The 13,318-nt window shown below is 36.4% G+C and overlaps 1 protein-coding gene across 1 annotated transcript; it reads left to right on the plus strand.

The window, feature by feature from the left end:
- Nucleotides 1-6,593: 6,593 nt before the first annotated feature.
- LOC127662803 (mitochondrial amidoxime-reducing component 1-like) lies at nucleotides 6,594-11,667 on the plus strand. Its single transcript, XM_052154152.1, has 7 exons — nucleotides 6,594-6,955; nucleotides 7,220-7,390; nucleotides 9,161-9,326; nucleotides 9,657-9,797; nucleotides 9,953-10,014; nucleotides 10,113-10,184; nucleotides 11,394-11,667. The coding sequence occupies exons 1-7, from the start codon at nucleotides 6,708-6,710 to the stop codon at nucleotides 11,506-11,508; spliced, it is 975 nt and encodes a 324-aa protein (XP_052010112.1). The 5' UTR covers nucleotides 6,594-6,707; the 3' UTR covers nucleotides 11,509-11,667.
- Nucleotides 11,668-13,318: the final 1,651 nt, after the last annotated feature.

Consider the following 13,318-nt stretch of genomic DNA (forward strand, 5'->3'; position numbering starts at 1 on the left):
TTTTAAATGGTCTAGCTCCACAGTACTTAAGTGATCTTCTACCATGCTATATTCCATCATGTTCATTGAGATCGCAAAATTCTGGCCTGTTAATAGTTCCTAGAATATCAAAATCCACAAAAGGAGGTAGATCCTTTTCATATTTGGCTCCTAAACTATGGAATAGTCCCACAAACACTTTTCGAGATGCAGACACACTCTCTCAGTTTAAGTCTAGACTAAAGACTCATCTATTTAGCCAGGCATACACCTAATTTATCCTCCAACCCTCAATTAGGCTGCTTTAGTTGGGTCTGCCAGAACCAGAAACCAGAAACAGTGATCATGATCTCTAACTCTGCAATAAATTTAATGGCATCTATGCTTACATCTTTTTATTTGTTTCCCTGTCTCAACCTCGGGACTCCTATCCTGAGGTCACCAGAACCGCCTGGATCCAGCACCATTCCTGCTTCATGTTGGACTCCACTGCTACATGTCGTTGAATGATGATGACTAAATGCAGCTGGCACCAGCCATATATCACTTCAGTCTATTATGATGGACTTCAGAGGATGAACTGATGCCAACTCCAACCTGCATCACCTCGGTCTATTGATGGACTACGACCTTGAAATGGAATGCATAGACTAACTATTGCCAACAAAAGCCTTCATCAGCCAATTAACAAGGAAAATTGCATCTATGTGAACTTCTGCAATTAATCAAGATGGACTTCAAAGACTTTGGTCATTCATTTTACAGTTCAAACACAATCAATGTTTAAACACTGACCCTTAACCCTTACTTAGTTTAATAATTTTAAACCATGATTTTATCTATACATAAGTAATATTGGTATTATATTCATGATGTTAGCCAGAGGGGAACTGGCCCTCACAGAGAGTCTGGTTTCTCCCAAGGTTATTTTTCTCCATTAATCTACATCTTATGGAGTTTTGTGTTCCTTGCCACAGTCGCCTACAGCTTGCTCACTGGGGTTATTAATACAATTATTATTTAATTATTTTTAAACACGATTAAGAATCGTATTTTATCTAAATTGCACAATGAAGATTCATCGACTTTATAGACATTACAGTTTTATCGTCTGTTAATGCTGATCTTCTGTAAAGCTGCTTTGAAACGATGTGTGTTGTGAAAGGCGCTATACAAATAAAATTGACTTGAATTGTTGCAATTCGGGCTGTCAGTAGATTAAATCTTTTAATCGCGATTAATCTCTTTTTTTTTTTATAGTTAATCGCGATTAATCTCACATTTGAAAAGTAGTCAAATTTGACTCTATATATACTTATTGTCACATTCCCTGTAGTATTTTGTTTTTGTGCTTTTATGTTGAAGTCCTTGTTTAGTTCCTGTTAGGTTTTTGCAGCTTTATTAAAATAAACAGGAAAACACAGAGTACAGGAAAAACACAAGGAACCGAGTACAGAGCATAACAAAACATGCAAGAACTGACAAACTATATAGGGGAAACAAGGGCTTAAATATACAAGGGAACAAACAAGGGAACGAGGAACACCTGGGGAAACATTCAGGGAGTGAAAAATAATCAGGGGAAAACCAATCATAAAATGAAACTACAAAGAACTACAAAAACCTAACAGGAAACAGGAACTAAACAAGAACTTCAACAAAAGCACAAAAACAAAAGACAACAGGGATTGTGATTGTCTTCATGCATTTATTTGTTCTTTGGAAAGAACAACACAATAGAACAAAACAAAACAATACAGCATGTAACAAAATGCTTTATTAACATTTTCCAAACTCTCAAGACAGAAATTCTCAAAAATAGCTCCAATGAGTAACATTAAACATTTCCCAAAGTCTAACTGTGATGTTGACTGATTGAAAGAACTAGTATTCATTGAAATGCACCTTAAACCCTCTTTTAATATTAATCTGTCGGTGGGGTGTCTTTTCACTTTAGATATGGAATGCACATGACTCGTGTCAGATCATCCAGCACTGCAATGAACTCAATATAAAAAGCGCATCTTGTTCTGCTTTTAGCAGTGGTGGCTCTTCCAATATAAAGGTAATTCATCCAAACTGACATTTCAAAAGCTTGGCACAAATGGGTACAAAGTTGAAATCATATTAAATTTGATCAGAGGGAGAAAAACTAGCTGCACTGTGGGCTAGTAAGAATCTACATGCTTTTGTGCGCAAATCCTGATTTGCTAAAGATGCGTGAAGGACTTCAGTGAAGTCCTTTGAAGTTCCTTCAGCATTACTTTCATAGAGGTTCTTTTTCCAGCACTTGATCATTGGCAAAGACTCACTATTGTGTGTTTGTTTTTAGTGTGTATATAAGAGTAATGTCCCCAATAAACTGTAGACCCACCCTCTAACAGTGTTTACAACTCACAGAGCTGGATAAAATGTCAGAACCTTATGTCAAATCGATTCAGAAAAGTACGAGCTAAAATTTTTAAATCAATCGCCTGCATTAACAGGTTACCGCTGACAGCACTAGTTGAAATATTTCCTATTAAAACAGAAAGTTGAAAAGGGACACATCGAACATTTCGTCTTATGAAATCATTTGACGAACACAGATTTTTTGTTCTTATTTTTCCTATTTAAACAGGAAGTTATGGTGGAACAAAACAAAGTGCTCGACCAATTAAATTGTTTAAAAAAGATTTTTTTCCCCTGTGTTGACTTGTTTCCTATTGAAACAGGAAGTTGAGTTGGGGCATAACGAAGTGCTCCTCCCATAAAATCGCTTGAAGAATGTCGGTTTTTTTTCGTATGTTGACTTGTTTTCTATTGAAACAGGAAGTTGAGTTGGGGCATAACGAAGTGCTCCTCCCATAAAATCGCTTGAAGAATGTCGGTTTTTTTTTTCGTGTGTTGACTTGTTTCCTACTGAAACAGGAAGTTGAGTTGGGCATAACAGTGCTCTCCCATAAAATCGCTGAAGAATGTCGTTGTGTGTTGACTTGTTTCCTACTGAAACAGGAAGTTGAGTTGGGGCGTAACGAAGTGCTCCTCCCATAAAATCGCTTGAAGAATGTCGTTTTTTTTTCGTGTGTTGACTTGTTTCCTATTGAAACAGGAAGTTGAGTTGGGGCATAACGAAGTGCTCCTCCCATAAAATCGCTTGAAGAATGTCGTTTTTTTTTCGTGTGTTGACTTGTTTTCTATTGAAACAGGAAGTTGAATTGGGGCATAACGAAGTGCTCCTCCCATAAAATCGCTTGAAGAATGTCGTTTTTTTTTCTGTGTTGACTTGTTTCCTATTGAAACAGGAAGTTGAGTTGGGGCATAACGAAGTGCTCCTCCCATAAAATCGCTTGAAGAATGTCGTTTTTTTTGTGTGTGTTGACTTGTTTCCTACTGAAACAGGAAGTTGAGTTGGGGCATAACGAATTGCTCCTCCCATAAAATCGCTTGAAGAATGTCGTTTTTTTTGTGTGTTGACTTGTTTCCTATTGAAACAGGAAGTTGAGTTGGGGCATAACAAATTGCTCCTCCCATAAAATCGCTTGAAGAATGTCATTTTTTTTTTGTGTGTTGACTTGTTTCCTATTGAAACAGGAAGTTGAGTTGGGGCATAACGAATTGCTCCTCCCATAAAATCGCTTGAAGAATGTCGTTTTTTTTTGTGTGTTGACTTGTTTCCTACTGAAACAGGAAGTTGAGTTGGGGCATAACGAAGTGCTCCTCCCATAAAATCGCTTGAATGTCGTTTTTTTTTGTGTGTTGACTTGTTTCCTACTGAAACAGGAAGTTGAGTTGGGGCATAACGAAGTGCTCCTCCCATAAAATCGCTTGAAGAATGTCGTTTTTTTTGTGTGTTGACTTGTTTCCTATTGAAACAGGAAGTTGAGTTGGGGCATAACGAAGTGCTCCTCCCATAAAATTGCTTGAAGAATGTCGTAACATGAGACAAAAGTGTCATAGAAGTGACACAAAATGACATGGTTGCTTCAGAAAATGTGCTTTTCATTTCTCATTTTGCTTTTTGGAAACTATCGGTTAGGTTTAGACATTGATTAAGAGTAAGGATGTCTGTTTTGTGTTTAGTAGACACCTCTCATTTGCTTTAAAGACACTAAAGAAACTTGGTTAGGTTTATGGTGAATACTAGATGTAGGTTTAAATGAGTAAAACGTACCTCCCTAACCTAAAACTTTAAAAATCTCATCTGATTACGACATAATGACACTCGCTTATGGCATCCCTCGCTTGACATTTCCCTGGGAAACTGCAGCCATACATGTAATAAGGCACGCAATTTCATTTGGCAAAAATGTTGCCATGGTTACGTAATGTTTATGAGATCAGGCTGGGGATAAAACAAAGTGCTTAACCCTTTTTAAAACTAGACAGTAGCCTTTAGTTTACATCACAACTGTGAACCATGATTTGCTACCAGCTATATCTAGTGAGTGTATCAGGAGGAGGGGGTGTTCTCATTCTGGGAAGAATTTTACTGGATAAATATTTGGATTCACCTGTGAGTGAAAGTTGTGACAACAATATTTTTGGTTTATTTTTCAGGGAATTTGCATTTTAAAAGTGAAAATTGACTAAATCACACTTTTGTCAGCTTTTGTGGGTACACCACCCTATAGATGCCCTCATAGCTAAAAATCAATTGTGATTTCACAGGGCGTTTAAATGTATAATAATAAAATATTTTTTTGCCAGACTGTACCCACTCCATTCATGTTATGAGTCTCCTGTAATATGCTGTACTAGACTTCATGACCAGAAAAATGAAACACCTTTGAGATATTTGTTGATCCAGATGGCATACCGACATGACTCCTGCTCTTTGCCCAGCTCAACGTGTTAATGAAATAACTAATCTAACCTTTTGAAGTCTCTTACAGTATATTAACCTGATGGAAGTCATGTGGAGTGATACAATGGTATTCAGACTGACTGCATTTAACATTGTTTTTCATAACAAAGACAAAGAAAGCAAAGTGGCCTCCACACAATGATAGTGGAACAAAACAATGACAGCACTGCCCACACCTAGACATGGGAAACCTTTTAGACTCTTGAACCTGGAGTACTTAATTACCCTTGATGTTTAGTACCTAAATGTCAGCTTTGAAGATCAAGTATCACTATGACCTTGGTCTGAACTACAGCTCAGAGAAAAATAGCAGTTATCCCATACAGACCCTCCAAGTGCTCTCAGCAACAATCTGGACATCTTGTCCTGTGTATCCCCTATGACTCAGAGAGGTCTTGCTGATCAGGTTATGTTTGGCCCACACTGGATAGCGTGCCATCTTCACATCCTGCCAAGGAGAAAGCGCTGTGTGCCCAAGACTTTGCCTTCAGCTATTAAACCTGCCTGACTAAGTAACAGAAGGAACGCCATTACATCAAATGCCTGTATTGCCCTCCCATTGTGGCGGCATCTGTTGCTCTTCCTTCTAGTTTATGTATCTCAGGCATCCACATGCATGAGAAAGGTAAAAAATATCTTTGCCCAGCAGGCCCATGGGGGTAGGACATAGTGTACAGTATATTTATGTTTCTATTTTCGTCCTTACTGAAGGAACCAGGACAAAAATATCTCTTTGCTAATTGGAAGCGCAAGATAATTTATTTGAGACTCATATTTTGTTAATTAATCTGAGAGGAATATCCTGCTTATTTGGCATCATACTAGGGAGGGACAATAAATGCATGATTTTTGTTTTTGTTTATTATGTTTTATTAAAACCTCAAAAGGATATCTTTAATTAGTTTAACTAGTGAAACATATTCATTTGCATGTTCACTTAACACAGTCTGCACTGTAAGAGGTCTTAAAGGAATGTTCCGGGTTCAATAAAAGTTATGCTGCTATAATGTCAGAAAATGACGCTGATAACACATTACTTGTGTTCATCTACCTAGAAAAATAGTCAGCTGATAGAAGGATGATTTAGACATTTTTACAGCTCCAAAAACATACATGTGTTGCTTCAACTTCGAGCACTTTTAGCACTTTTTCACACTCTCACATTTTTTTTAACCGGTCTGCTAACAATGTCCAACAGTGTATGTAGATGCACCACAGGAGATTTATGTAGTTTTCATCATTTTATTCTTCTTCTAAAAATTATGAAAATTCCAACATCTGTGTCATTTCCACCACATCTCAAATTCGGTATTGTGTTTAATAGAATTCCTTGGGGGTTCGGGCGCCTGCCCAAATGCATTTGTATTCAGAATCGTGAAAAGTGACAAAAGTTGGAGGAAAGGAGTTGAAAAATAAGAGGGCCCTGTTAGTGTCAGCCGAAAAGTACTTTAAAGTCCTTTCCGAGATAGAGCAAGTGTATAACCTTTTGTTAAAAAATTACAGACAATTATATATATATATATATATATATATATATATATATATATATATATATATATATATATATATATATATATATATCCCGCACATGGGAATTGTTCACATTCACAATAAAAGTAAATCGGGTTCCATTTTGATTTCATGTTTACTTCAAAAGTGAGGACCTGTCACTTTAAAATTTCCTAGTAGCAAAAGGCTTTTTCATTGGGTGCATGTGACATGTGGCATACTATCATACTACTCCTACTATTTCTGCCATAGACAGAGATGGTAAAAGTAGTAAGAGTAGTATGGGTAGTATGCTATTTCGAAACCCAGCGACTACTTCAGATGTAACGAGTGCTGGAAAACTTTTCCGAGATTTGTCTCACCGACAAGAAAGATGGATTCTACTGCCTTTGTGAAATTAATCGATCAGAATAGGAAAATCGCCCTATGTGGTGCTGGTACTGCAGTTGCGCTGCTTGGACTCGGCCTGGGGTATAACTATATGTGCAAAGAGAAAAAGTTAACTCAGGTTGGAGTTGTTTCTCAGCTGTTAGTTCATCCGATGAAGTCTGGGAAAGCTGTGTCGGTAGATTCCGCAGAATGCCTTCGAATGGGACTGAAATACGGCGACCTGCAGGATCGGTGAGCATATGTAACAATGCTGCAAAGATCTGGATTGTTATTATAAGGACTGATGCATTGCTATTTTGAGGGCTATGCAGTTGTTTGGAACGCCTATTCTGTTTTAACATACTTTACTCTTTAATTATTTTTGCGTGCATCATAAAACTTCTTTAATTATGTGAGTTACAAATGGTTTGAATGAGCGTGTTTTTAGAACGACATAAGGATAGCCATTTGTCTTTTTCAGCTGTTAATTTCAACAAATAGTGTGTTTTGTTGTAGCCACTGGCTTGTCATCACTGAAGATGGACACATGGTGACAGGCAGACAGCAGCCTCGTCTGGTGTTGGTGTCGCTGGCCTGTGAAGGTGGGCAGCTTTGTCTCAATGGACCCAAGATGGAGGAGTTGAGGGTTCCTCTTCAACAGCCCAATAACTCCGTTGTGGACTGCAGGTACTTACTTTAGTGGCCCCCACAATTATTTGGACGCTAAAAGGAATAGTTCACCCATAATAGAAAATTCTGTCACCATTTACTCACCCTTCTAAACCTGTATGGCCTGCTTCTGTGGAACAAAAAAGGAGAAATTTAGTAGAATGTCCTTGTCCCTCTTAATGCAAAGGTAATAGATAGTGAGTCCACTTTGGAGCATCAAAAAGAAAGCAACAGTAACAGAAAAACAGTCAATCACTGAAAAAAAAAAAAGATGTGTTGGATTTACTTAAAATATACATGTGGCATTTTTTTGCATCACACTTTTTAAGTACATTCAACTTTTGGTCGTTTAATGTCAACATAGCTAGAAAACCTTAGTTAGATATACACAAATGTATCAGTTAATTGTAAACTTGATTTGCTTATTTATTTTACTTAAAAAGGTATGTCACACCAGTAAGGTAACTAGTAACATGTTGTTTCAAATTAGCATTTTATTATAGTTTCTACTTAATTGCATTGAATTGGCACAAGAGAAATTAATGACTGAGATCCTCCATTAAACTTGATTCCCCAAAGAAGACTTCAGCTATACACGTTCACACTCGCTAAGAAAATATACATTAGTGATGGGTCGTTCGCGAACGTTGGGAGCCGACTTGCATATCAGAAGGGCCTAATCTATTTATAAAAATTAAGATATGAATAATCAAAAGATTTAAATGAATAGAATTAACTCATTCAAAGAACGAAATAAATAAAATAATAAAGGCCTAAATGCTCAAGTGCACGCACATTCATTCTGACTGTCTGCTCAGACTAACAGCCTCATCTGTTGTTCCTGTCAATCATACACGCAGTGTCAACCAATGAACCAAAGATGCGCGAGGCAGGGCGGAGCCAACGTATTTTGTTGTTCAGATTGTATTCAATGTACACATTGTGTATATAGATCTAAAAAAATTATACTTTAAATGCACAAGTGTAATAACATCCTCCTTTTTTACATTTATTTCAATTTGTGGGATGCTGCAATTTTGAAAATTGTTTTTTTTTTTTCTTTGATATGGTGCAATATTCTATTATGCTGTTCAGAGTGTATTAGTTTTGAATGCACTTATATACAATAACATTTTATACTTTTAATGCAAATGTTTAATAGCATTCTTTTTCATAACAAAACAATGCATGTTTAAATACAAAAAATGTAGCATATGATTTCTTTTAATAATGTAATTAGAATTGTTTTTTGGGAGCCAAAAGAGCCGGAATGCCCATCACTACTTTACATGGATTGAGTATAATGCAGCTTCACCAAAGGGAACACTATGCACCTTAATGCTGACTTTACACAAAACAAATAATTACAATAAAACAACATCAATAATATACTTTGTAATTTGTTGTTGATAGGAACATGTTCATATTCTCAAATAAGTTCCTTTTGACCAAACAAACATGCTTAATTATTGAAGAACAATGGTTTATGGGTATTCCCCACAAAATCAGGTCTGTACTTGATTGTTTTTTATGGATTTTTAAGCCAAAGAAGTTTAAGAAACTCACAATTAATCCTTTGTCTTATGTATCACTCTAAGTTCACATTATAATTGATATTTTGGGTTGTACACGTTAATGCAATGTATGTTTTCGAGTAGATGCGGTTTATATTCATATGTTATGATAAATATATATATAGTATTACTGCACACCTTTACAAAATGAAATTGTGGTGAATTAGTTGCGATAAATGATACATTTGATAAATGATTTTGCTTGTGTCTGTAGAGTGTTTACTGTAGACGTCCAAGGCAGAGACTGTGGGGACGAAGTGTCTGACTGGCTTACTAGATACCTGGCATTTGACAAGACCATTCGCCTGGTCCATTTTGAACCGCATCTAAAGGCCCAGTGGCCTTCAGAGAAAGAGCCACTGTTTCCTAGGGATGAGAAGGTTTGATGCACATTTCTCATACTCCAAAGAACAAGGATTAAAAGCTCTTTAACTATAAAAATATGATTAACATATCTGTGGAGAGGAGGGGGCGGGGCCGGGTCGGAATATCGCGCGCCCGGTCCCCAATTGAATTGCATTCAATTATGATTTATGTTGACAAGCCGGTTCTCGCCTCCTCCTTGCCCATCCTTAACAGTGTTACAATATCATATCAGACGATAGCAATACCAAAAAGTAGTCACCGTTACTGCAAAGAAGTGATCTAATTAGATTTTGGGTTGTTTGTTTTCAGTCACAGGCATTATCTGGTATTTCATGATTTCCCAGGTGGCCTATCCTGATGCAGCTCCCATCATGCTGATGTCTGAGGCCTCTGTTAGGGACCTGAATAGCAGATTGGACCGTGAGGTCACTATCTCTCAGTTCCGTCCCAGCATTGTGGTCAGTGACTGTGAGGCCTTCACAGAGGTATAACTCAATGAAATACTTAATATATTTAATCTCATGTAAAATTAACCAAAACTGTTATCATTACAACTTTAAGACCCCTTTTACACCTGGTGACGTGGTACGAGTGACAGTGCTAAATAGATTCAAGTTTGCAAAATTGTTTTGTACAATAGGACACATGGGATCATATTCAGATTGGCCAAGTGGAGATGAAGAGAGTCATTGGCTGTGGAAGGTGAAGTAACTTGTACATTTAGTCCATACAGTGTTCTCCAGTATCATTACTAATGCAAAATACTCCAGTAACATTAGTGCTGTCTCTTTAACATACAGGTGCATTTTTACTACTGTTGACCCTGAAACTGGAGTTCTCACTGGGAAAGAGCCACTGAACACACTCAAAGCGTAAGTCTACACAGACAGAAACTTTATTTTTCATTAGATTAGGCTGATTAAAAATGACCTAGAGCATATGCATACTCCAGTTTTAAAAGAATCGTTCACCCAAAAATGAAAATTCTCTCATCATTTACTCACCCTCATGACATCCCAGATATATATATATATCTCTTCTGCTTAATTAAAAAAATATATATTTTAGTAGAATATCTCCGCTCGGTAGGTCCTCACAATGCAAGTGAATGGTGACCAAAATTTTGAATCTCCAAAAGCACATTAAGCCAGCATAAAAGAAATCCATAAGACTCCAGTGGTTAATTCTTTATCTTCAGAAGCGATATGATAAGTGTGGGTGAGAAACAGATCAACATTTAAGTCCTTTTTTACTATCAATCTCCACTTTCACTTTTACTTTCACATTCTTCTTGTGTTTTGGCGATTTCTTCGTGCCTATCGCCACCTACTTGGCAGGAAGGAGAATATATAATAAAAAAATGACTTTTTTTGGCTGAACTATCCCTTTAATAAGTACTTTTTATGACAGATTAAATAGATCTGTTGATTTAGGTTCATGGCTGTTTAGTCAGTCATTTTTTTGCGCCTCTTACCAAAATAAGTTTCTTGTTTCTTCTTTGTTAATCAGTTACATGTTATCGGGTACACTAGACTTAAATTCAACATGAAAAGCCATTTGCAGGCCATTTTACATTACATTTAGTTAAATGGGATATTGAAAGGAGAGAAAAAATCACAGGGCAGGACTTTATTTAGTCCTTTGTGATTTGATTGGATTGTGAAAAGTGGGCATTACAAATTAGAATTGAGATGGGTGGTTATTATAGTTTCATGAAAGATTAAGAAACACACTCACACACACACACACACACGTTAAATCTAGAATAACGTACACAAATTAATCATAAACAGTGAAACCAGGAATGTGCAATAAGAAAGATATTGGGGTACATTTCGATTCCATGTTGACGATGGTAAAGCTATGAGTTTTGAAATTAATAATATTGAGTTTATATAACACAGAACTACTCTGAAGCGTTTTGTTCACATCTTTGTAAACTGTACTGTATATTTTCATTCTACACATGTAACTACAAGGTAATGTAATGGCTCTATGTACTGTATAATTTATATTGTTGACATCTCTTAAAATGCATTAACAATTTACTTTTCATAACCTGCTTGGTTTTTGCTTCATAGCTATCGAATGACTGACCCTAAGCAGAAAATCTCACCAATATTGGGCCAGTACTACACCATCAAGAAAACAGGTGTCCTTCTTGTTGGTGAACCTGTTTATAAAGTCACCTGTTGATACAGTCCTGACAGGATGGAATGCAGAACAATGATCTGTTGAACATGTTACATGCGGACACAACAGAAAATTTGACTTTGATCAATGTTCCTAATCATTTTCAATGAATAAAAAAGAATAAAGAATTTATAATCAAGATTGTTTTGTAAAATGTACCATTAGCTGGAGATTATTGGGTTTGGAATAGAGAATATAAGAAGTCTTATGGATTCCAAAACCATTAGGTTTGTAGTGAAAAGCACAGATTTGTGTGCTTAAAAGTATTCAGTATTTTCAGTGTCTTCATATTGAACAAGGTATTCAATATTTTGGGAACCCCCAAAACACATGTGTATTATAATGATAATGTTGCAAGTGCATTGTTATGACTATCTCTGTTTATGCTGAAGCAGTGACGTTTCATTTTAGCAGGTGCCTTCATATGAGAAGCCATACATGTAACTGTTATATCAAGAACAGAACATTCTGTTCATTTGGAAAACACCCAGTAGATGGCGCTATTTCACTGATTTCAAGGACTTAAAGTGTACCAATCCATTAGAATCACATCATTAACCAATAGCACATTACAAACTACCTTGTTGCTTTTTAGCACATTATAAAAACCAAAAAACAGCGCATTATAAATATTTTCCATTTCTTAATGGTAGAGTGTACCCTAAAATAAAATTCTGTTATATTCTCACATTCAAATCCTTACGTATCTGTGATTTTCATACTTCTGTGGAAAACAAAACAAGTTATTTAGGTTTTTATATCTAACCTGTTCTTTTTTCATACAATGAAAAGTCTACTTTTGAGTTCCACTGGACAATGATTTGGAACAACATTAAGGTGAGTATAGGATAACAGAAATTGGTCACCCATGTTTTGGGTGAGCTTTTTCTTTGAAGGGATATTTCACCCAAAAATAAATGTTCTCGTCATTTACTCACCCTCATGCCATCCCAGATGGGTGTGACTGTCTTTGTTCTGGTGAACACAAACAAAGATTTTTTGAAAAATATTTCAGCTCTGCTAGTCCATACAGTGCAAGTGAATGGTGGCCAGAGCCTTGAAGGTCCAAAAAGCATATAAAGGCAGCATAAAAGTAATCCATAAGAATCCAGTTGTTAACTCAATGTCTTCTAAAGCAATATTACAGGTGTAGGTGTGAAACAGATAAATATTTAAGTCCTTTTTACCATAAATTCTCCCTGCCCAGTAGGTGGCGATATGCACAAATAGTGTGAATCACCAAAAAGTGAGAAAGGACTTGAATATTGATCTGTTTTTCATGCACATAACTTCTGAATAGTCGTATGGATTACTTTTATTTTGTCTTTATGTGGTTTTTGGCGCTTCAAAGGTTTGGTCACCATTCACTTGCATTGTAAGGACCAACAGAGCTGACATATTCTTTTAAAAATCTTAATTTGTGTTCTGCAGAAGAAAGAAGGTCAGACGTATCTGGGTTGGAGTAATGTTGAGAACATTTTCATTTTTGCATGATCTTTCCCTTTAAGGTCTTTGTTTTAGGGTTTGAAAGCAAAGAAGTATAAGGAAGGCAGAGTTTATATTAAGTAATGTTAAGACAACTTGATTGTTTTCATTACTATAGTCACTATATAGTACTACTTATTGGCAGTCAATTGCCCTCAGTGCCCAGTAGGATATTTGTGTTGGAGGACATACATTGGCAGTTATTACTTACATCTTTAGCCATGTTCAGTGTAGACAGTTGCAGGATAAAAACAGCAAAAAAGTTTTCATTGTGGCTATAAAGCACGTATCATACATATGCCGCACACACTACCAAGTCTATGGATCA

The sequence above is a fragment of the Xyrauchen texanus genome, chromosome 22 (assembly GCF_025860055.1).
Source record: "Xyrauchen texanus isolate HMW12.3.18 chromosome 22, RBS_HiC_50CHRs, whole genome shotgun sequence".
In the NCBI taxonomy this organism is placed as follows: Eukaryota; Metazoa; Chordata; class Actinopteri; order Cypriniformes; family Catostomidae; genus Xyrauchen; species Xyrauchen texanus.